This window comes from Pomacea canaliculata, linkage group LG2, assembly GCF_003073045.1.
Source record: "Pomacea canaliculata isolate SZHN2017 linkage group LG2, ASM307304v1, whole genome shotgun sequence".
Classification (NCBI taxonomy): Eukaryota; Metazoa; Mollusca; class Gastropoda; order Architaenioglossa; family Ampullariidae; genus Pomacea; species Pomacea canaliculata.
The window spans coordinates 42,509,213-42,534,788 of record NC_037591.1 but is presented as its reverse complement, the minus strand read 5'-3'; the positions used below and the strand labels follow the sequence as shown (position 1 = coordinate 42,534,788).

Here is a 25,576-nt window from a genome sequence, read left to right as displayed (position 1 = left end):
TCAAACATGTGCTCACCGAACATTGACAAAGTTGACAACGAGTTATATAATTGTCCATTTTCATCAAACACATCGATGAGTTACATGAAGGTCGCATCAAGACAATGACAGCGAAGAAACAAAAGGAGCAGGAGGCAAGAATGTTGACAAGAGGTCAGAGGGTCAAGTCGCCACATACATCCACAATCTAAAGCAGGGGGAGGCAAGTCGCCAGTAAATAATCCGCAGAGCAGAAAGATGAGCAACTGCTGGGAAGTGGAGACAGTTCATCCAGCAAAGAAGGAGAGAAATACGGAGTCAGGCTGGCAAAGACACATGGTCTGAGGCTGTTAGTGGATAAAGAAAAACACGATAGTCGCAAACATAGGAAAACAGTCAGATGGCGCGAGATATTGATAGACCATATCGAGGATATACATCATACATATACAAGCCTTCTACAATGCTTCTGAGGCGACTCACCGATTTTAGACACAGGTGTCGTTGCTTACGGATTATGTGTGAATTACCCGGTAGTATAAATATGTACTATGTATATGTAGCATAATTATGTTACATTTAAGCAAAAGTACAAATTTAATTTCAAGTTTAATTATTTTTAACAGGCCTGGCATGACAGGCTGTGCACTATGTCACACACCTGTAGGCGATGACATACTCACCTAGTGACCGCAGCCAAGTTCACTCAGGTTCCTGTCAGGTCAACTTGGGATGTCGGGCAGTTAGTTGTCTTGTGAGTGACCCAACCTCACCATACACAGACATTGTCCGTGAAACGCATCTTTATTGAGATAAGAATTCGTGTTGGTTACAAACTGGCAAAAAATTCCTGATACTTGATACTCCTGCAGTAATGTTTCTTACACTTCCCACAACAATTTGACACAATGTTGAAACTGCAGTTGACAAAAGGAAATTGAGCAAACAGATGCAGGGCTTAAAATAAAATTACCAATAAAAAATAAAATATAGCAGACAATATGAAGATGCATATCCATCATTGACGATGAAGGTGTTATAACACGCACACACAGTGTCAGATTTTATGGATTAATATTAAGCTCTGAAGAGCGATTTTATTTCCTGAAGACTGAGTAAAGGACGGTGCGAGGTAACATTTCACCAAAATATGGATGAACACTTTTCCATTCTGTGGATGCTCGCCTACAAACATCACCATGCCCACAGAGGTCGAAATCGTAAGTCACGTATGTACACGTGTACACTAACTAACACGTGGTCTGAACTCTCTATTGGCTGAGGTCTTCACGATATACACTTATCTATGTACAATCCTGACATCTGTGATGTGTTGACCTCTTTGTGAGCATTGCGGTGTGTAGGTGTGCATCTCGATAACGAACAGTAGGTATTTATTCAGACCCAACCAATAGAAAAAAATTACAAAGAGTTTTACAAGTTCAAGGGCAGCTGCTGCTGCTGCTGCTGTTGTTGTTGCTGCCTCTGCTGCTGCTGCTGCTGCTGCTGCCTGCAATCCAAGGAAAGCAATCACTGTTGTCAATCACAGCCCATTTCTTTCTAGATTGTCTCCCTTCTTGTATGTTCGTATTCCAATGTTACTGCACAAAAATGCAGATTATCAGGGAAAGATTTCAATACAAGCACTGCGGGCTCGGTCACGTGGTCTAACGAGCCAGTAGGAAGCTTTCTTGTGGGAGCACATGACTAAACTGTATAGAGTGAATAACACTCCCCCATTAACTCAGAAATGTATTTACATATTTTCTATCCTAAACCGTCTCCCCGGCAACTGGTGTCAGTCACATGCCCGGATGTTGAAGGGCTTGGTCCTCCACGCAGCTAACTGTTCGTCACGCCTGATGGATTTAATGATGGGCGGAGTGCATGGAACATGGTGTAACACGCGCAGTGGCCACCCTCCCGAGGCCTGATCACAAGGCAGACGACACCTCGGGGTACTTACCCGTATTGACTCCGCTTTGTACGCCACCTGCACTGATGAAGGAAGTGTTGGAGTCTCTCACTCATGTTTGTCCACTTTTGAGTTGTTTTTTCCGCCTGCAGTCGACATGATGGATAAAGTCATCGCACGGGAGAAGTTCCCCTCATAGCCTTGAATATTCCTCCGACAGGACCGCCCTCCAGGTCAAGGGCGTAGCTGATGATGTGAAAGAGATGTCAATCACACGATACGATCTGACTTTGCCTGGGGAGTGGTGGTCGTGGTGGTGGTGGTGCTTCAAACATCTTTTGCAGTTTTTAAAATTAAATTATGCACCTCGCTTCGTAACTTAAAAACATGAGGATTCATGTCTGGTTTTTAGAGCTAGAATGTTGAAGATTTCACAATAGCGATTTGTGTATTCAAACCTTCCAGATTTCCGATGTTAACATTAGTGAGCGATGACCCCTATGTCAATGTTTGCGACAGCGACATCAAATTTTATTCTGCCCTTGCCCGTAAGACGAGAGCGTTATAGAAAACAGAAAGCCAAGCTCCCCACATTTGTAACGGCCGCAGAATTTGAGTCACAATCGGGTAATAAACGAGGGCGCAAATCACACATGAAAAGGGAGTTGTCCCTGGAGGAAGATTTGCCGACGCCACATCCGGCATCTCCCAGTTTACACCGCGGGATGAAATGTTTGTAGCAAACGCCAGGCCTGCCAACGTGTGCAGCACCCAACCTTTCTCCCCAGGACAAAGAGTGATCTCAGGGGAGGCAACTTCCCAAGCAGCTGAAACTGCGCCATTAGCTTAGCGGGAGCGGGGAGAGCACTGGCCGTTACGGAAGCCAGCCAGCCAACACCAGATGAGGTTTGTGTGAAAAACCACAAACGCCTGAGCCTCTTCTTCGCGCGGTCACACCTGGGATACGCTCCCTGGTGTCATGACAACCCACATCCACCTGGAGTGTCACTTAACGCGCAAATCGTTTCTTCGTGTTGTCTTCCAGGAAAACATTTTTTAATTGACTCTGTTGAGCTAAACATTTCCAACTTTACAAATGATCTGAGCGTTGTCATTGGCTGTTGCTTTCACAACAAATCCGTGAACATGTCATGGCACGGCCTTGACCTCTCTTTGTGCACTGGGATGTGTTGTACATCTGTGGTCCAGAATATAAGTGAGCTATTTAGTCAGGTAAATCCTATCAAAGGTCAATTGAAACTAAAATCATTGATTTCTGATTCTGGTGTTGAGCAAACAATGTATCTGAGAAAATTACATGTAAATTGGTATTTTAGGAACTCTTCCACAAAAAATAGTTTCTTTATGAGGACAATATCGCAAAATATTTGCAACCAAGTGATATACTTATATATCGTCTGAGAAGTGTAAAAGTCGTGGTAATAGTGGTAATGTCACCCTTGGTGTGATCGTAGTGGCAGAACAGTCTGGTTTCACATACGATATCTAGTATTGTGGGTTTTTTTTCATTTGTTGATTGATTGACCATCGTCGTTGTCATACCACTGGATGCTCATCGGTCATAGCTTCGGTCCAACATTCTCGCAAACTTTGAAAGAGAATATTGCTGTTATTGAGAAGAGAAGAAAAAGAAATATATTTTGGCTTTTGACTCAACCTGGAACAAAAATAGGTAATAAACCTGAAACAACAGTGAACAAAATATTACGATTTCTTCAAGCGAGTGTAATCAGATTTCCACCAACAGAATGAAGGGTTAATGATAGACACTAGACTCACAGTGATGCAGAAAGAAGTGATGGAAGTGTTCCGCCATAATAATAGCTATGTAGGCAAACATCTGTTTATTATTGGGGCGGAATGTCAGAGGTCGGCAGTGGAACTTGCCTCCTGGAGTTTCACCATTGATTTCGCACAGCGACCCCTGGCCAAGGGCCTCCACTTTAGTGAATGTTCCTTATTCTATGCTAGTGACTGGGGTTTGAATGTTTAAAGGTTCCGCCTGTCACGGTACTTGCACGTGCTGTATAAAACACTGATGATTCCAGTCGGGGCGAACATCCATTAAAATTGCAATGGACAATTTGAAAATATGCAAATTAAGCGGATAAGAATAGAATGATGAGAGAGGAACTCATCAGACACACAGCATTCTGACAGACCCTTTACTCATGTGGAAAAATTCGGATCTTGTATAAAGAGAGAGAAAGTTTATTCTAGAAGCTTTGGTAAGTTAGAGAGACATTTGGTTAGATTACATCTTTTTTCTTTATTTCTTTTTCACATTCTTTTCTTTTTTTTTTAATTCTCCACTTGTTTGATTATTTATTTTCTGGCATTTCAATCTTCTTTTCACTTACTAATTTTACTGAAGGTATTTATTTTGTGAGTCATAAGCAAACGTTTCTAATTTAGGCTGCTCTCGGAATGGAAAAGGTGAGGCCAGGAGAACTACCATGTCTCCTGACACACTTGTCTTGAATGTCATGTTTGCATGGTTCCAGGGAAGGAACTCTCGTCGCTATGTTGAAGAGAGAAAGAGCTTCCCCGAGTTATGTTTTCGTGCTTTTCACCAATTAAGGCGGTGCCTTCGATACTATGCTAATTAAAGAGCAAGGCCTCACCCTACTGTGAAATGCTGTTTCCATTAGATGAGAGACAGCGACAGGGAGGCTCCATGCACGTGTTGCCATTGATCAACTGGTGCGTGCAGTGCATGAGGCTGGCTTTTCCTTGAAGGAGAGTACGGGACGTGGGTGGGTGGCACCTCATGTCAATAAGGTTTAGTCTGTAAATCAGTGTGTGCGTGTGTTTGGTGTATTGCTTCCTGCAGCTGTATTGTGGACAGATTATTTACTTATTATGTTTAACTGCCGTGTATGAGAGCAAGGAGGCTCTTCTCAGCATGTCCAGGGCTTCTTTTTCAACTGTTACCCGGGTATATTTGAGGGTATGTAGTTCTGTCTCTACTGTCCGTTATCGGGTGTTTCTAGGCCTGTCACACTTGCTTTCACCATCCAAAGTGCAGGGCAGAGCTGTTTGACGATGCAAGTTCTGTCGCCTTTGATGACAGTGTCCAGTCCAGAACCAGCATCTTCTCATGTGGATGTTGGGCAAACGGTTTCAAATAGATTTGTGAAGCATCACATTTTCATCAAAAGGTTGTGACCTGTGTGAACTAAACTCGTTCAGAAAGCCTGCCAGTCGATGCAGACTTGTCGCAGATAATATTGTAACACTACAGCATGTTGTGCATACACATACATCTTAGTCTTATAGAGAACCAGCCCTAGCAGGTAGTTGTAACCTGTGAAAAACACCCTGCGACTTGCCAGCACATAAAATGAGACAAACGCATTTAAGCCACACCGGAAGTGATTTCCCTCTAAGTACCGAGGAGCCTGATGGCTTTTGTTCAGGACAACAGGTTGTAATGACTGTCACGATGAGAACCTTACCTTTCCCCCGAGACCTTTTCCTGCTTTATTGCCCTCTCGGCCAACCATACCAAAGTGACGTCATGCAATAATTAGTTGCTGCCTCTCTGTGCAGCGGTGAGAGGGGTCAGTGTGCCCTTTGGCTACAAGATTCTTACAGAAAAAACTATATCGAGCCAAGGAGACTCCCTAATGTGTACAAAGTCTGTTCTGGTTGTTTTTAAATAATCATGGGTCAGATCTGTCTTTATTTCAAAATCTGGGGATTGATTGATTGATTGATTGATTGATTGATTGATTGATTGATTGATTGATTTTTCCAGACGTATTAGGTCACCGGTGCCTGTACACTAACGTGAATGCATGTTTTCTGATCCCTTCTCTCACGTGGATTTTCTGACCGCACCTGACACCGTGTGAACTTTTCCAGCTCGAATCCCTCCCTTGTCAAGGCATCCTCTGTGCACGCTGTTGATCACGTGGTATCCTATGTGCTCGACAGGTCTCGGAGGTTTTCGACATGTCCGCTCCAATGCATTGCACATGCTGACAGCTCGACCTTTTCGCCTTTGTGAGGCTGTTGTTACTGCAGCTCCTGGATGTTTGGAAACATTTCAAACAGCAGACGACACTGCCATTATTGTAGAACTCTCCCCACAAATGCGGCAGTTTGCTGACCACCAAAGACAACTGTCCCCGCACCTCCATGATTGATCCCCCTGCTCCCACTGCCTCCGCGCCAGCTCAGCGGATTGAGTAATGTGTTTGTGGAGTCAACATTATGCTTTCATTTTAATGTTCTTCAATATTTCGCAGCAATTTATTTCAGAGCATGTTTTCAATTGTTGTAACGCATTCAGACAACTGAGATGAGCAGAATGAGAGAGAGAGAGAATGACATTTGGTAATTTGCTGCACGAGGACTGTTTGAAAGTTAAATACAAGTTCTTGAAAATCCATATTTTCAGTTTCGAAGCAATGGGTCCGCAATCTGTAACATTTTCACTGGTTTCCAATGAAGTTTTATACAACCTTTGTGAAAAATGAAAAATGTTATTGAATTTCTAGAGCTTCTTATCTTCACAATTATTTTTGCTCAAAATCTTCTCAAGCCGGTTTACGTGTCCGAGCGAGCGAGTGAGATATGAATTACATGGAATCTTGTAGTCAACAGATTTCTTTGCCCAGTTGTCTCCTGTGATTTTGCATTATAATCTATAGTCAGCTAACCCACTATTAAAATGTTTGCGAGGACATTTTCGAAGGACTATCCACCACCATGACTTAATTTTCTACTAAAATGAGAACAAGCATTTTGATCACATCATGATGTGAAGACCATCACGTGTTCTGTGTACACATAACATCGTGAGGCTGGTCGACTTTTCAAATATGTTTTAGACAAATCCAAACGTAAAGCTACAAAGGAATGAAGATGAGGTGGTTTGATAAAATATTCCAGACCGACACTGAAAACTTGTGCACCGAGCTAACCAAGCCATGAAAGGACAACTGAGAGAGAAACGATAGAAATGTTCCGTCAGTCCATTGTCACTCCACACACACACGTGTCCTGAACACAATGAACCACTCAACAAAGCAAACAACACCATAGTAACGAGAAAAGAAATAAAGAAACATTAGTAAATATGTTTAAGCATAAGTAATAGAGATAAACATCAAAAATACAGCGCGTGTTCTGTGTTAGACATGGCGACCCTTCCGTCTGGTCCTCCGGAGTCCATGCAGCAGGTCAGGTTTCTGGACTTTAGTCAGGAAGCGGAGATATTCTTTAGGTTCATATATAAGGCCCCCAACCTGCTATACATATATTTAAACTATACTCTTGTTGATGCAAGTGTGAGGTCTGTCACGAGGTCACGTGATATGGTGGAGGGCTTAACTTACCTTGACACGTCGCACCACACCTTCCTCGCTTCATTAAATTCTTGCTGAAGATCAATAGGCAGTTGTTTTTCTCGCACAAATCAAAACAAAACAAACTCTCGATAGAAAGCTCGGCTAAATACTTGTGTTACTTTGTGAGGAAGAATCGTTCATTCAGTGTCCGAGTCGATCGAAGTTCAACGGCGTACTTTTATTCATCCTAGAAATGCTGGCAATCGACAGAGTGTTGCAACTGTCGATTTTTATCTGTTTATACATTCACACCTTTGTGTGGCCTGTGCTTCTACCGTCAATCACATGTAATCTAACTGTGGTGGCAGGATAAATATGACAGGTGTGACTGGCACAGAGCTACCTGCCTTGAGGTCAGCCAACAGCATCGATCACCATCGGTGTATTATAATTAGTTTTATTTTCCCGATGTTTCCTTTGCCGCCTTTGTTCTGTTTCCCCGGGGTCCGGTGTAAACACAGAAGCTTGTAATCATGTGTAATCTTTATTTTTGTGAGGAGAACAAACGAAAAGCTGTGAAAACCACGGGAAACAGTAACTAGTTGCAAGGCTTCTGGTTTTCATTCCATTTGTGCGTGTGTGTGTGTGTGTGTTGAGGTATGATTAAAAGGTCTCATAATGTATGTCTCAAATATTACGAAATAGTAACAGCAAGCTTTATTCAGTAACAATATTTCATGTGATGTCTGCTGCAATGCACATCCAACAATTTTAGTCTCACTCTAACAGAAATTATGACTTTTTTTACGAATGTTTTTGTGTTGAGATGAGTGTGAAGTATGCATGCATTATTAAAATGGCTTCCTGTCACCGTGTGACAAAATCAAGTTGCTGGTTATTGCGGTCAACTGTAATGCCGTTGAACGGTTTACTGAAGTGAATTTAGTTTATTCCAAAATTTCCATGGCGATCGTGAATATGCAAAAGTTCAATATGACATCTTTGTTGTATGTGGATATTTTTATTAACCTGTGTGACATCTGTTAACTCTGCAACTTGCCACGAACTTTATTCTTACTTATAGGATATATAACTTAGACTTCCTATGTTCAAATTGCTCACTGGGACAAATAAAGTTGATCATTGTCATTGTCATTGTCATTGTCATTGTCATTGTCATTGTCCTCCCATTGGCTGAAATCTTGGTAACGCAAGGAAATTTTTGATACACTGCAGTGACATCATGGTTCTTAAGTTTGACCTCTGGACACAGATGAAAGTATTGATGTTTCGAGACATATCTTGTGAACTGAGTGAGTGAGTGAGTGAGTGAGTGAGTGAGTGAGTGAGTGAGTGAGTGAGTGAGTGAGTGAGTGAGTGAGTGAGTGAGTGAGTGAGTGGCAAGACAGACTACAGACATAGACGAAAATCCATTGTGGTAAAATAATGTCAGACAAGGATGAGAAGAGTCAGTTAGCTGTGTGTTAAATTGTGTTTTATTACTTCCCACTGGAAGGAGCGAGAGCCTAAGAACAGGGTTAGCGCGAACATCCATCAAGGAGTTGTGTTCATTTGCTCGTGACGCACACGAGCCTCGAGCTGACAAGAATTTTCTCTTTTCCTACAGATCAATAGCAATACCAGGAACAGCCGATCATGGGACCGTCGTGTCGTCCTGTCATACAGACACCAATGTCTGTCAATGTTGTTTGCCACCTTCAGTCACCGAGAAGGAGAGTCTGCCAAGGACAGACTATCGGCAAGCTGTTCCTTCCTCCCGCGCTCTTCCCATTCCAGTAATGAACTCTTCCCGTGAAAGGACTTTGTCTCCTGCGGGAAAAAAAGCAGAACTCTTTTGAGATTGCAACAACAAAGTTCTTTAGACTACTGTATCTGTAAATAAATAAATGGCGGTGTTTGTGTGTGCGGGGTAGCTGCTGGGGGGGAGGAGGATGGTGGAGGTTACTGAAATCAGTGATAATCCACCCCACACCGTTTGTTCTGATCCTCAACAAATTGGACAGGAATGGTTCAGTAATGAACTGTGTTTGGCTGCTACCTAAGCTGGTCCTTAGCGAATTTATTTTTCTCTGGTGTAAGATGTTGCTGATGGTTCTAAATTACCAACAAAATGCTGTGCAGAGCGAAATTGCCACATCTTTAACTCAGAACAGACACGAGATGGACAACTTCTTAATCTGAGACACTCCCTTCTGAGATGCCATCAGTCGTGTGGGGGCTGGCACTACTGTGACTTGTATCCACCTCGACTACAGCAGCCTGCTTCTCCCTCCCCCTCCTCACCACCACCCCGACTGATGTTTGATGTCATCCGGGCTCAAATTACAAAATTCATCGACTCTTTTAAAATAATTGTTTAAATAAAAACACAATGCAACTAAAACTGACGTGTTCAGACAGGCACGTTTCATTGTGTGTGAGAGAGAAAGAGCTCAAATAGATGAGGTGGGGGAAGATGAGGAAGATGAGGAGGAAGAGTAGCCTAATTAACAGCAATTTTATCGCGCAGATGATTAACTGTGTGAACGAATAATCTCACAAACTGAAACAGAATAACCAGCATCAATTAAAGAAGAAAACAAAAGTCTAAACACTTGTTCTCAAGCTTTAGTGGATTGCCAGACTAGTGCAGCTCCCGTCAATTAAATGAAACAGAAACTGTCATACATATCTCGTCGTCAGAGGTCTTCTAGACAGCAGCTTTAGCTCACTAAGGTGTGTTCTTAAATCTTCAGAAAGCTTTGGTCAAAATTCTGTATCTTACCATTTTTGTCGAAGTCGAAAAACATGAATCCCAGAGGCGCCCTAAACTGGTCTTGGTCGTCCGACACTTGTAAATCGGGGCTTCGGCGGATGCTGCAAGGGATGCCGGGCTTTTCTCGCCAACAGCGTTCCCTATGGCACTTCCAGAAGCATCGGAGCCGGCACGCCCGACCCTTGGAAACCCCTGGTCCCCTGAGGTGAAGATCCCGCGCTTGTTGATCAGAGACAGAAAATCGCCATCGTACGCCTGGCCCCCGGAAGTGATGTCATCGTTGGTGTTACCGGAAGTGGCGATGAGGAGCCTGGATCTGCCGACCCGGGGGTAAAAAGACGAGGTGCCCCCGCCAGTGAAAAAGCTTCGCCGGCCGATGCGAGGGTAGTCGTTGTCGGTGCTCTTGGTGTAGAAGACGGCGCAGCTGGTGCCTGCCAGAACGCAGATGAGCCACACGGTCGCTAGCTCTTGCATCATGCGCAGGAGGGACTGCAAGAGAGTGATCATCGTAGACATCATTACAATTGTCCTAATTGCTCCATCATCATCATCATCATCATCATCATCATCATCATCAGTAGCAGTGTCATTTATTCGTGTAAAGGACAGTCCATGAGTACGATGACATAGTCGATGGACTGTTACATTCCTTAATTGTGGAAAAGTATATTTTTTGGACCACTTCCGCAACAGAAAGAAAACGCGAGGATTCCGTCCATCGTTTATAACACGAATGACTTGTTTTATACATAATCGTTAATTAAGTACATGTAGTGGCATCATACTTCACAGTCAATTCATGGTGCCTTCCACAGTCTCAGAAGAGTACATAACAATGTGAATCATGTAACCAAGTCCTGATGGGACACACATCAATTTTTATAACTTACCGCTGCTTCTCACGATATCATAGTTTGAGCTGCTGAAAGTAAGAAAAAGAGAATGTCAATGAAATCGTATGGACACTGAAAAACTATCTTGACTGATTGTGGCAGTGACGGAACTCAGGGACCCGTTGGTGGTGTTTGAAATGTTCTCTGGTCTCGTCTTGAAGTGTTTTCTAGACTAGCCGAGGAGGAGGAGGAGGAGGAGGAGGAGGAGTTCCTTTTTTGGACAGAGTTCTTTGTCCGTTTTCTTCTTCTAACGAATTTGTCTATTTTCTAGCTTTCTTTCTTTTTTTCTTTCTTCTATTTCATTTCGGTCATCTTTTCTTTTCTCAGTCCAATCGCTTGTCGCCCAGTGTACATCACCTGCTCACAAAACATGGCTTCCTGTGATTTCCCCATGAAACCCTGACGTTCGGGAAATTCTGTCAACCCGCATTCCTTTCTTCTGTTTGAAGCTTTTCTTCATTCCCATGTTATCGGAATGTTTTCATTCAGAAATAAAGGATGAAACATTGATAACAGGCATCGCGTATAGCAACGCCTTCATCTACATTCATTGATCTTCGCCTATAATATCATGTTCCTTAGAGACGAAGGTCTAAATACTTTTGAAAATAAATTAGTTTGTGGCACACTTTCATTAGATGGCACCACTCATAATTAAACTGTATTTTTAGGACGCTGTCAAGATCTCCATTATCCACTAACCCTCAAAGCCTTTGACTATCCATATATCATGGAAGCCACCGGTCATCAGTCCGAGCTTGAGCCATTTGTCGTGAGCGGTATTCACACGAATCCATCATTTAAGAAGATGAATACCTGCGTACCTCAGCCCAGCATTCAGCCATTTTGTGAAGACTGCTGGCAGTGAGACATTAGTTACCGCTGAGCAAACAAGTCGCCGCGATTACAAACACTTTGCCCTTTGGCGATGAGGCGATCGGTTACACAAGATAAATGGAATTTAATGCTTTCATCTAAAGGCATTGTACTGGACTACTCCTGCATTGATAACTCAGCTTGTCAGAAAATCCATTCCGCAATGTAAGAAACGGAAAAGGTCCATGTTATTATAACCAAAAGTCTGGCATCATTTGGCGAGCCAAGGGGAGATAAAGCATTTCACTGCTGAGCTCGGTATGTGATGCGGTACAGTAAGTCATCCTTCAGTCGGCAGTGATTCAAAGTTATGGATCATGGATTCAATTTAAATCCTTTAGTGTCATTGAGGAAAAATGAAAGGAAACGTCTGTTTATCAGCTGGAAAGGTCGTTTCCTGTTATCCTCAGCGTGACCTTTGTCACGTGCCATGCGGTAACCTTTGAGGGAGGAGGGCACAAAGAACAGAGCCGATGCGTCGTCAGACATGGACAAACTACTGACTTCATTGTTTGTGCTTTCAAAGTATTGTCTTCCATGTTGATAATATAAATAGCAACAGTGATTACGCGTGGGCGCGCGCTTAATACTCCGGCCACTCGCACACGTCAGAGGCATGCGTCACAGAAAAAAACGTCAGACAGAAAGACGTCAGAGAAACTAGAGGTTTCATTGGCTGACGTTTGCTCGGCCTCCCTCGTCAATAGTCACTCTCGTTGCCTTTTGGCTGTTGGAGTCGTGTGGCTTGCAACACTTACCTCGCAAACATGCAATGTGTACAGATTATAACTGTTGCTATGGGATGACAACCAACAAACAAGCTTTTGTAGAGAAATTTATTTCTTCTCTGACAACGCTGTCGTTTCTTGCACTACAAGTTTCAGATGTTTTCCGATGTTTCCGCTAAATCTACATATTTTCTTTGGTTTTAAAAGAATATTATTTAATGGAGAGAAAAAAAAGTGAAGTGAGTATATTGTGAAAGAGTATATTTTAACAAGTTAAAAGAATAGGTAGATCATCTTACAGGTAAAGGTAACATGTCCCATAGCCTAGAGCCCGTACGGACATTGTCCACTATGCGAATATATGACCAAAATATGTGGAAGGTGTGAAGCCCACCCTTCTCTTCTTGTCATCCTTACCTGCCCTGATACATTACATATTCCTGTTGAGTGGGAAGAGGATTTTCCATGCCAACAACAACAACCGTTCACGCACCTGCTTGAAAGTAATAATAACTGCTGACAGCTTTCGACAAAATAACAACCGATACGGAAAATATCATTCTCCACTTGCATGTTACATCTAAACAACCACTTAAAAGGATAAAAGCTGAAAAGAGGACGATGTTACCAGAGTAAAAGAGAATAAGGACGCGGTGACTGGTTGTTTACGCACAACTTCCGGTTCCTTGCTGTATATGTGAGATCAAAGGTTATAGTAGAAACAGTCCGATGAGGCTCTCATCTGTTTCATTGTTTGTTAAACAGGACGTACACACTACACGATATAAACATGGTTTTATTACTTTGCACAGACCCTTTTCGATAATTTTCGTCCTTCTGCAAAAATCTTCGTGAAATCAATGCTCAGTCTGAATTAGTCTGCAATCCTCACATCTGAGCTGCGAGTAAACATTGACTCATTGTTAATTGATTCTCCAGAATTAATGGCTGAGTGAGTACGCAAAACGTGGCTCTGTCTCCATGTTGGTGGTGTCAATGACTACTTTCTAAATTAAGACCTAAAAAAACAGCAAAAACCAAAAAACGTTGTCTGCCTCAGCCGCGAGCATCTAAAGCACTTCCTGGCGGGTCAGCTAAGGTCACGCTTGGCTCACATTCATTCGTCGTCAATGGCAGGGAAAGAAGATGATTGAGAATGCTGAAAGGTTGTGTGTAAGCAACCAGGGGCAAACCTAAACAAGTTTAAATTATAACAGATCTGGCACGCGTGTGCACGTCTCACAAGACGATGATGAAGACGATGACACAGTGGATGAAGGACAAAGAGGATCTGACAGCAAAAACCGTTAGCGCTGGAAAAGATTTCGTCACAGAAGTGACCAGTCCATCAACTATGCACAGAAACGCTTTTGATTGATGGTGAGGTCACCCGTAAAAAGAATTTAAATGAGTTTTTAATAATTTAGACATTGGACCATAAACAGCGACTCGGGCGCAAGGTATTTACTTTCGAAACTTTCATTTCCGCCCCGCGAGGCCCGGCGCTGTGAGCGACCGTTTCCAGGCAACGTGTGGTGATGGCGATACCGGTCACGAGACCTCCTGACTTTATTTCCCAAGAGGTCGCAACGGTCGCCGCAAATGGCTGCGATGTTTTGCAAGCCCGCTGTTAGGAAATCTGTGTAATATCATGACAATCCACAGCTTTAAAATTTTTACAATCCTGTGCACGGCGTTACGAGGGTTTGGGCAGGAAGCGGGGAGGTAAGTGATGGGGAGGTAAGTGATGGGGAAGCAGCGCTCTTCAACTCTGGTGGCGGGCTGCTGATGGACAGCGGGTCCGACTGCTACCTGGTCCACCAGACAGATGATAAAGAGAGCAACAAAGATGAAAACTGTCATCTGCCTCCTAGTACAAACCATCCTGGTTTTACGGAATGTTAGAAAGTCCGCTGTGTTCTAGAGAAAACTGATCTTAGAACTGAGCCTGAACTTCTCAACAAAACCTTTGTATTTTAGAAAGCTAGAATGGTTACTTTAGTGCTTGAAGAAATTAAGAGTTGCATTTTTGAAAGGAGGTTTAATACATTAAATTCTTGAACACGAGTTACACATGCAAGAATATTATTCTACATGTAACAGGTACATTTGCCTCAGGGCTCTACTTCAGTGAACGAAAGTGGTTCACCGTGTTCAGGATAAGATAGCAAGTCATATTGGGAGGAAGGTGGATCGCAGCTTTCTCTTTCTTCCATCGTTCACGTTCTATAAGAACTCAGGTACAAAGGAAAGCAAGATGGCAGCGCTACTCACATCCCCGGGACCTTCCCCTCCCCCCGGACATTCTATATATAGATATGCAAATGTTTTTAAGTGGATAACGAGTGGGGGTGGACCTCTTTCACAGTGTCCCTCCCTGACTGCTCTAAATTATACTTAAATAAAGATTTCTATGAATATTTATGCCGCTGCATGAACAGGCTCATCATGATGTAGAAGCTACGAAAGCTCTTGGCGTTTGTCGGCTGCAGCAGTTGCTATCTGGCCGGCTGGCCAGCCATCCACCTCTACGGGCTTGTCATTTCTCTTTTTTTGCCTCGTGTTTTCTGCTCACCTACATATTCACCTGCCATTTAATTTGCACGTAGATTCCTCAGTGGACTGTTTACTATCTACCGAGTTAGCTTACAGGGCGGGTTTACCTGTCAGTCCACTGAAAGCCAGGATGAATGCATCGATGTTTGCGGCCAAAGTAAAAGGCTATATCCGTGCTGTGCTTAGAATGGGCTTCCAGAACAATACATCAATCTCAGTCTGGCTTTTTGTTATTATCGCGCATGCGCAGGCCTCCTGACTTCAGATCTTAAAATGTACATTTCCTTTTCTAAAGTTTGCAAGTAAACAGGTGACTATTACACCATAATGACAAGCACGGGAGTTGAAATGGAATTTAAACTGCCTCCCTGAGCTGTTTGTTGTGCAAACATCACGTGTACTGGTTTAGAGAGCATTGTTGGGGCTGGGGGTGGACTGCGGGAGGATGGCTGTTCTGGTCACTCCCCTACCTCAACATCTGCTGTAATGTAAAACTAAAAACAAACTCCATCGCACAGCAGCCAACAGCTTTATTTTCTCTAAAAATAACACAAGGATTCAGCATTTTCTCTCCTGTAATTCGTCAAGCAGACTGCAGTATTAGCCTACCATTAGTCCTCTTGTCAAGTTTGCTGATTTCTCAATCAAGATTGGAGATCATTGCTGACGACGAGAACTATTTCGATAGAGATGCTCAATAGATGGAAATGTTCCTCTGTGGAGTTTAGTCTTTATGCATTCACGATCTGACATTTCAAAAGTGACTAAAAGTACATTTAAAAAACAAAAAGAAATCCTACAATAAGTGCTATTTCAGTCTGTGGTCTGTGTCTGAAGTGTCCTGATGTTGCCAAAAGTTTTCTGTTTATTATGTCAACATGTCTGCTAACCTGAAAAAAAATCCAGACTCCTTTGTTGTTTCCAGGCATATCAGTTGTTGTTGCAGAAACAAAGGTCTGGAATACTAAATAGCTTGCTGTCTGAAAGCACACCTGGTGAATGAGAGAAGAGACTTTGTGAACGAGCATGATTCTTTCTAAACTGAGATTTGTTTTCTCGTGGCTTTAAAAGAAAAAGGTTGGTTCTTGAAAAATTAAACTTTTGATCGATCTGTTAATGGACTTCCATAACCTGACCCATCAGGACAATAAAGAGAGACAAAAGGTCTTCAAAACGTAGTGTCACGTGGCAGATGACTGTTTGTAGTGCTTATCATTTGGTTATCAGCTTATTTCAAGTTCTTAAAGGGACGGTAAAGTCCACTCTATGAGGCGGGCGCAGACCGTCAGCTTGTCTTCGAGAAAAAGTGGTTACAGAAATGTGTGACTTTGAAGATAGATAAAACTGGAGTACCTGATGAAAAGCCCCAACGCCAAGCTTGTAACATCCAGAAAAATGTGCGCGTTCACCGGGATGTGAACCGCGTGTTCCCACTAGTTATCGCAATGTCCCGTTGTGTTCTTTATAAACTACTGGAGGACTTCTGAACAATTCGAGGTCTGTGTTCATTCTTACATTGAATTGTGTTCCTCTGTCAAGACTGTGTTTCTCCAACAAGACTGTTTCCTATTCTCACTACTGATCACCCGCTCTTCTTTCAGAAAATAAAACAAGAAATTCATTAGCACTTGCTTCTCTTTATCTTTTTTCATTTCTAGCTTCATCTCGCGCTTTTCTTTATATTGTTCTAGCAAGTACTAGAAGAATAAACCTGACTAAATATTCTGAATAAACATCAATTTTGTTTTGCAAACTACATATCCGATGAGAAAAAATGTTTGGGGCAATTTATACCTTTTTCAAGGCAACAAGAATTATTTTAAAATCAGGGACTAGCTAGAGGTACGTGAAAAACAGAATAAAACAAATGGAGACAGAAAGGTAAAGCTCTAGTAAACTAAATATTATAGTAAGTATTTGTATATTTTAATTTTACAGCCAACCTTTTACACACACATACAGAGGGAGAGAGAGAAAAACAGATGAGTATACAGAGAAAATCAGTCTACCCGGTGAACAAATGTCACATCCACAGAGAAGAGTATAGGATCGAGGATACGAACTCACGACACCCGATTCCCGTTGTGGTGACAGGCGCCTCAGCAACTTAGCAAGTGAGCCACAACCTACCTCATGGAAGAGGAAGGAGTTCATGTCACTGGTGGAACTAAAGCCACAGAAGACAAGAGGACACACACAAGGCGGGAGGGAGGGTTGAAGTACTGGAAGAACGAGTGAAGAGTGAATGCAACCAGTGAAGTGACACACAGGGAGTGTGAACGAGGGCCAAAGAAAATTCAAGAAAACACAAAAGTTTTGTGCTTTTGGGTCTATGAGGCCATTGTAACCAGAGTCGTTTATATCCTCAGCAACTGAAAAACTGTGGCCCTTTTTTAAATTATTATTATTCTCCGTCACTCTTCTGTGAGTGAGGTTTTTGACTTGTAAGGTGTGCGACATACAAGGAGTTTTTCTAGGGATAAGAACTGTTACCTGTACAGATATAGACCTACACGACATACCTAAAACACAGTAACTGCCCACTGGAATTAATAAAGTTTGTCATTGTCATTGTCGTTGTCAACGCTGATCTTAATGGCGGTGATTGTCTCCTGCTTCATCCTTTCTAAACTAGGCTTGAAAAACTAGCTGTTAACAAGGCATTTATCTACCATTTGTAAACTAGACGATAATTAACCACCTTTATACTACATACCTTCAGCAGTTTGAACCAGAGTAACCGTCAGTTTCCCATTAATGCCTTTTCCACAACTTGATCATGAATTTTAAGCACTAATTTTATTTAAGCTTTTTAATATCTCATGCTCCATGATATGAACAGCTATTACAACTACGTGTTCAGTCGAATGTAGAGATGGTACATGAACTTTGTTTATCGGGTCCAGAGAATGGCAGGAGAAGGAGGAGATAAACTCCTTCCGCTGCCTGTAACTTTCCTGACGAACAAGCGAGCCTAAACAATGACTGTGACTAAACCGGAAGCTTTGTATACACCAGCCTCGTTCTAGTAGTTAAGCTGAAACGTGGCTAAACGGGAAGCTGTGTATACATTAGCCTCGTTTTAGTAGTTAATTGTAAAAAAAAATCGTCTGTGAGGAGTCCAGTGATACAAGTTTGTGGCTTTACCTGTAAGTTTCAGAGACTGAAATTATTTCTTCACATTCTATAGTGCCTCCATAATATGATTTCTTCGTGAATTTGTCTCCTTTTTTAGGCTTTTAATCGCTTCTAATATTTCTGACGACAAGCGCCTTGACTCTAAAGTATGTTTATCTAGTCACAGATTCGCTTCCAGTTCTTACACAAGTGAACAGAAATGGAGATTGCGTGAACACAGCGCAAACAACAAATGGATAGATTGCTTGCTTTGGCGGGAAAGTGCTTCCACCTCGAGGTGATTTCGCACTATTAGGGGAGAAACCCCCAACGGCGGCCCTGCGAACGCGTCACATACAGAGAGCGTTCTAAGAGAAGATCTGAACCCAGGCTCTCTCTCTCTGTAGTGGTGACCAACAAGTGTTTTCTACACGACACTGGACGCCCCACCACAGCAAACATAACAAACACTGTTTTATATTCGAGCCATTGAACCAGAAGCTGTCTCTTGCCTCAGTATAGCACACATTACATGTTTTATTGCAGGCACTGAAATACAAAGTCAGTACAAAGTTGTAGCCCGTAATTGTTTATACCAACTTGTATTTTAAATTTAAATTTACATCTATATAGGTATATAAATATGCATCGACTGATACTTAGTACCGACACTCAGCATATAGTGTAATGTTTTAACTCGTGTCTCGTAAACCTTTTCTCTCGCGACTAGCGGCTTCTTTTACTTCTTGTATAAAAGTATCTTGAAATCTGTGATTCGCTTTTTTCTTCTTTTTTTTTTTTTTTTTTTTTTTTTTTGGCAACTCCAGGCGTCCATCAGTCCTCTAGAACGTTTACCTGCATCTTCTCTACTGCCTAATTTCGAGTCTGAAAACTATTCCAAGATTTAAAAGTAAAGTCGGCGATGAAAATCAAAGATGTTACCTTCATGGTTGCTGGTGTGTCGGCGGATTTCTCGTCTGTGTGATGAAGCAAATAACGGCTGGAACTACTTTCAGGTGGTCAGACTTGGTACTTTTTACTGACGATGGATGTGACCAGCGATGTGCATCAATAAGTCGTTGAGGACTGGACTACTGCCTTCAAACTATGTCTCAGCAGCTAAGAGGTTAACGCCGGAGATTAACCTTTCGAAGCACAAGGCAGAGCGAAGACTGAAGTGTGGCTGCTGCACCTGCTGAGTCTCAGACACCAAGAGCTCGTCACGCCCTGTCGCCTGTCATGCGCGAGGAGACTATGCGAAGGTGTGTGCGCGCGCTCCTCACAGATATAGTGTGTGTATGTGTGCGCGTGTGGGCGTGCGTGCGTGCAAGTGCCCGGAGAAAGGTGTGAACTGATGTGGCTGAGCGAGAGAAGATGAGAGACTAGTGCATATATATACTGTGCTCTTAATGCAATTGATAGAAAACCAACCCACACATTTTACTGCGCTCCCGTAAAAAAATAATATGGCCGCCACCCGCCCTCCTCTAGTCCTCGTTACTCTCGTTACTCTCGTTACTCCACTGCCAGCGTTTGGCCTACCCCCTTCCCCATCCTTTTCATTAATGGTCTGCCTTTGCCCCACCCCCTAGTCACGTGTTTCTCAGCACTTCCTAAAAACAAAATAAATAAAAAGCGTCACCACGCAGACCTGCGCGCAGCCAATCAGAACTCTGGAGCAGCACGAGACACCAGACGAGTCAGAAATCGGTTTCAGACCGTTCGCTTGTATCTTCACAAATTCTCTCTGTCTTGTTTCTCGTTCTCTAACCCACGTCCGTCCGTCCATCTGTCCGTTGTGTTTGTAAAATGTGCAACATTCCTCATTCTCTTGTCTTATTGTCCCTCGTTCGTCCTTATTGTTTGTCTTTCTATCCCATTGTCTCTTGTTCTCTTCGTAGGTGAGGGTCATTCGCAGTCTCAATCTCTGTCTCACTCCACATTGTTCATCTCGTCCCACACTATTTCTCTCACTCAAACTTCGCTGTGTCTAGTCTTTCTGATAACTTCCTTCTAAATTAACCAGCAACAAGGACAATCAACCATCCATCCAAACAACCAAATAGACAGATGTATATGTGTATCAGGGCTCGTAACGGACACTTTACAATGAACTTGAAATAATGACGCATGCGCGGTGGCATACTCCTCTACTGGCCTCATTGTGAGCATTGCGCACTGCAGGCAACCAATGCATGAGCTGCGTCATATGCTAATGAGGCGTTGCCCAGACTACCAGCATACGTTTGTGACGTCGAGAGAAGCAAGTGCTCCACTTCTTGTCAAAATCCAGACAATAGTCAAAAGCTTCTACCTCGCACTACAGTTTCACGTTAAGATTTTTTTAGAAACAGTATTTGTAATATTTTATATATTCAAGAAAGTATGAATTGTTTTAATCAATTATTGTTTAAGAATAATTTAATACACTTGTTGATCTTCATTACTGTTTTAAATCATGTTGTTGTCCATCTTTTCCTCTCTCGCGTGTTTTGGGCAAAAAAGGAAAGAATCGCTCATCATGACCTGAATCGACAGGACCACATTCCTGATGGAGCATGACCAAAGAACAAAACTAGCAACATCACACCACAAGGAGAGTTCTGATATCTTAGGACTTCCGTAACATCCAAGATATTTTTTCCCCCAATATATTTGCATAGACCGTTGTTACCCGGGCGTCAATCATGCAAAAGGAGACAGGATACCGCCCTGCTACCCCCTCTGCCCTTCCACTAGGTGGACTGGTAACACCCACGCACTCATGCACGTGCACACACGCACACTAGCGAGGTACGACGAGGACGACTGTTTCGTCAAGTGCAGACAACGGCAATGCCTGTGATGTGCTGGAACCGCTTGAATGAGCCGCAAGTACGGAAAGTTCACTAAGGTCACAGGGTCATAATACGTTATGCGATGTGTGTGTGTGTGCGCGCGCGCGCGCCATGTATGAATGCGTGTCTGTTAGCGTGCGTGCGTATTCCTTTCTGTGAGTAGATGATTAGTCAGTGAACTTATCTAGTTTGTCTAAGATGTGCCAGACTTTCATAGCAAGGCATGTGAGACACAGGGCAGTGTGGATGTCTGGCACCAATGTCTGTCGGGAGGTCAGTGGGTAGGTGTTCAGGACCTGGCCCGAGTCCTCGTCACTGTCGCTGTTGTCGCTTCGTGTAATGCAGGCACCCGGCGACCTCGATGTAATGTTTGTGACTTGCATAATAACAACAACACTGTCAAAGCAGCGAAACACACATCAAAGGGAACATCGAGACCGCTCTGTGACACCTGTCGGTACCTCAAAGAACTGATGCAACTGAAGTGAGAGCATGGCTGTAAGTTTATGTATTTATAGCCATTGATAATTTAGTGGGCTAATTTCCGTCACTGATTGTAGTCGCTGTTGTTGTAGTCGATTCACCGATATTTATATAAATAAAATGACAGACGTATAGAGAGGAGACGACTTTCCAGAATGCTTCTTCAGGTCTTTTTTTACTGTTCACAACAGCATTCATCACGCAACATGTACATATTTCACTCATCCACAAAGAGCTCTCTCTCTCACACACACACACATGCATAAACTTTATATAGTAGGGGGTTATAAATCTCGCTCAAATTTCAGTTTACTTTTATCGTCTATCCGTCCGTCTGTCTGTTTATAGCCTTCCTCTTCGTTTTCTTTCTTTCTTCCCAAGTTTTTGTGTTTCCGCTATTTTTACCAAAGTTTTGTTATTGTTTTGCACGTATGTGACAATATGGGTAATTAATTACATCTCGGGTTTCTCATTTTTTAAATATTCACCTGTTTTGACACAAGCTAGAATTGAGAAATGGTGCTTTGCTAGTAGTTAGAAAATATTAATAAATTAATAAATATTTATAAAGCACACAGTGGACTACTGCGACATAAAAACAGGACCTAACGATATTTCTCTTGTAAAAAAGCTTTAAATTGTTGCTTTTATCTCCCATCGATAGTTTTTTCATATTTTTAGAAACATTTTGCATTAGTTTATTGTTTGAACAATTTTAACCCATTCTGAAAGGATCTTTTAAACACATCTTTCTGGAATACAGTTTTATTTTCTAATTTGAAAAGTTTTTTATTACGGTTTTTGATAAGCCTTTTAAAAGAACCTCTTTTTACATCGCTTTTCACTTTTGAACACTTTTTAGCTTTGATGCCCGCTTTAGCCAACTGAGGGTGGCAATGTTTTGATGTCGTCTGCTACCTGTGTCACATGTCTGAGGGAAAATAAGCATCCATGGAAATGCTGTTAACAGTATGAATCCTCAGTTTTTAAAAAATACTCCCCTAAATGCTGAATACTTTGCGGTGTTGGACCATGAAAGGTGAAATGATGCCAGGAAATGTAACTCTCACAAACAGATAATATTACCTTTCTGATTTAGTACCTGGGCGACAAAAGATTGCTCCGGGTCAAAACTTGACATTTGACCCTGTGCTGACCATAACACTTGAGTTGAAAAGATATCTGTTATACTACACTAACTTTATTTGCACATTCTTCGACAGAACAATGTTAGGTAATAATAAATAATAATAAATGCAAAATTTATGAAGCGCATACTCGCACTTCTAAGGACCAAGCTCTTAGCGCTAAAGAACAAGAAAGAAACATGGACAGCATACGAGGGACAGGAAAACAAACAAATAATATATGAACTATAACATAATAAACAATATTTGTTTATTTATCTCTTGATATTTTGAGTTAAATTATCCACGCACGTACATTTAGAGTTCCTATTCGCGAAACACTTGCATCACCTTTGACAAAAGCTGAGTGTGAAGGTTGTTTTTTTAATATCATACATTGTCACGTGTTTGTCGGTAATTACTTGGCTAAAAAGGCGCTCAACGCAGACTATATTTGCTTGTAATTGCATGTCATATATATATATATTTGAATAGTCCTAGTCTCTCTACACCTATCCGTAAAGTCGAAAAATACATGTAATGCGAAAGATGTGCGAGAGACAATTTTTACAAGTTTGTCTGGGATCGCAAGGTTAGATGGCTAAATACACTTTTCAAACAAGTCTACCTGATTTTATTTTACTTGTTTATTAATAGGATGTGCTGCCACGTCTCGTGGGTTTGTACTGTGGAAAGATGGCTACCAAACCAAATGAGACTGAGTTCCCGGAGAGCCATAGATGGCAACCCCGTGAAAAGGTGTCACACTCAGAAGAGTTTGTGGGCAGAGACAGGATTACAACTCTGGTACTTTTGGTCCTCAGAGATGACAAGTGAGCTGCTTGCCACTCCATGATGGCCTCCCCATTTCAGTCTTTGCTAACCTCTTACTTGTACAATCTTTTTTTCTAAAGTGCGTTAAGCTATTTTAACTGTTCCGGTACATTCACTTTAACCCATAGCTGTAAGCCGAAGATTTCACATCCAGTAACGAAAAGTTGTAAACTACACGGGTACAATACCTACTTCTTTAGGAATAAGTTTTTGCATATATCTCTAAATCAATCAAGCACTTTTTATAAATCATATTATGTGTGTATATATATATAGGTGGTTTTTTTTTAAATTTAGATAGATGAGAAAACTCAATTGAAGTCTGCAACAAGGACTATTAGAGATCTTGATTTTTTTTAATAAATTAAGTTACATACCTTGTCGAGTGAGGGTCAAACGAACAGAGCTGTTTCCTCAGACCTCGTTCAAAACGTCAGGTGGTTGACTGGAGAGAGCTGATAGGTTCCTGTGGGCTGCTGGTGGAGATGGTGTTGGTGGTACCTTGCAAACTAGGTCGTTGTCTTGCCGCTCATGAACGTTCGTTTTCTTGGGCCAATAAAAAACAAGATTTTATCGAAGTACCTCTCACTACTTTTTTTTTTTCGCAATCTCAGGAAGACCGTTTTCCTTCCGAAAACGAGGGTTGTACTCAGGCCCTGACACCAAGAAGTAACAGCAATCAGAAAACCAACAGTGTCAGCATGTTCCCCCCTGCTGCTCTGTTGCTGCTGGAGATACTGGAGTGTGCACCTCCAAAAAGGCAAAGGAAGTGGAGCTGATCCTTTTTATACCTTCTACCAACCGGCAGAAAGAGAGAAGGAGGGGGAGAGAAGCAAGAAAGAACAGGGAAACAGTGGGTGGTGGGGCTGTCAGGGGAGGCGACTGGATTACTGTGGATTTGGACGTCGTAGGAGGTGGAGTTATCCCACATGGGGGCCGAGGGACACACCTAAGTGGGTCATGGCTAAAACGAATCGTGTGTAGTGGACGTAAATGACCACCAGGACATGAGTATGACTGGCGAGATTGTGCGCGTGAAAAATGGACGCCAGGAGGAGGCGAGTCTGCGCACAGACAAAGAGAAATGTAAGTGTCGGCAGTCTGCATGTCGTCTGCATCTTCCGATGCATCGACGCCGAGTTATTATCTGCTGAACTTCTCTTATGATCTTTGTACCTCCCTTCTTCCCCACCCACCCCTTCCACCACCTCCACCACAAAATCAAACTTCCTGGTTGTGTTTAGCGGCTTGAATCTTCTAAAATCTATAAATTTGTTAAAAAGAAAATCTCTGGAGTTTTCCGGAAGTATCCAACATCTACTATCGCCTCCCTCACAGCAATCAATTCTCTCAACTAATTACACTTCTTTCCAGTCCATTTACAAGAAACTTCCAATCTCTCTCATTTACAGCTGTTACTAATCGAGCTTTCTCAGAGGGAGGATAACTCTTTTAAATGTGGCAGAGAGTGTTGCTAGTCTGACACAGGAAGACACCTTCTGGAAAGTAAAAATGGGTTCCCGGGGACCTGGCAGCAAACAGACAGAAGCTGGTCAGCCTTGGGGTCGGGTGGCACCGAGCTGGTGTTTGTTATCGCTCGTCTCCGGGCACAGGCGACAGGGGCACGCAAAATCGCTTTTACATCGTATTCTGTTCAGCACTCATGTTTCCCTCCCTTTGATCTGATTTCTCTCCCTTAATTGCGTCCGTTTGGAGTTGAGACCAGCAACGAAAGAACGATAAGCATCGCGAGAAAAGAAAAACGAAGTTATGTGCCCATGTCGTGAAGCTGCTGCTGATGACGAGATATTTCTGTCGGGAAAATTTGATGTCTCGTTTGCATAACCTCTGACCTTTCACCGGAAAAGCTCGATGCATAAGCAGCCATGGCCTGCCATGTATGATAATAGTCATGGTCGCAAGTGAGCTCTTGCACATACAGCGATGGAGGATTGTTAGTGTGACCCTCGTGTCGAACTCCCTCCATCAAACAACCAAGTTTAAGACTTTTGGTTACTATTATTATTATATGTGCTAATCTTTATCACAAATACAAATTATCACCAAATAATAAACGATTGTGCTACTTAAAGCCAGAATTTTTTTTTATCTGGCTTGAAAGTTAATTACCAAATTT

The 25,576-nt window shown here is 42.4% G+C and overlaps 1 protein-coding gene and 1 long non-coding RNA gene across 3 annotated transcripts in view; one reads left to right on the top strand and one right to left on the bottom strand.

Moving 5' to 3' along the window:
* The window catches only part of LOC112557938, a 177,145-nt gene that overhangs the window by 48,994 nt on the left and 102,575 nt on the right, over positions 1-25,576 (top strand). The gene's annotated exons all lie outside the window — the stretch shown is intronic.
* Positions 8,695-24,189, bottom strand: LOC112557927. 2 transcript variants are annotated; one of them, XM_025228087.1, is made up of 3 exons: positions 23,817-24,189; positions 9,998-10,477; positions 8,695-9,042 (listed from the first exon to the last, which is right to left on the bottom strand). In XM_025228087.1, the coding sequence occupies exons 2-3, from the start codon at positions 10,463-10,465 to the stop codon at positions 8,935-8,937; spliced, it is 576 nt and encodes a 191-aa protein (XP_025083872.1). In that variant the 5' UTR covers positions 10,466-10,477; positions 23,817-24,189; the 3' UTR covers positions 8,695-8,934. The 2 variants fall into 2 exon arrangements, with proteins under 2 accessions (XP_025083872.1, XP_025083871.1); XM_025228086.1 differs by lacking the exon at positions 23,817-24,189 and adding an exon at positions 19,101-19,726.

Coding starts and splice junctions, on each gene's coding strand:
- LOC112557927 (XM_025228086.1), bottom strand. Junction 9,043..9,997: donor TTTCGACTTCGACAAAAATG/GTAAGATACAGA, acceptor TTTTTCCCGCAG/GAGACAAAGTCCTTTCACGG.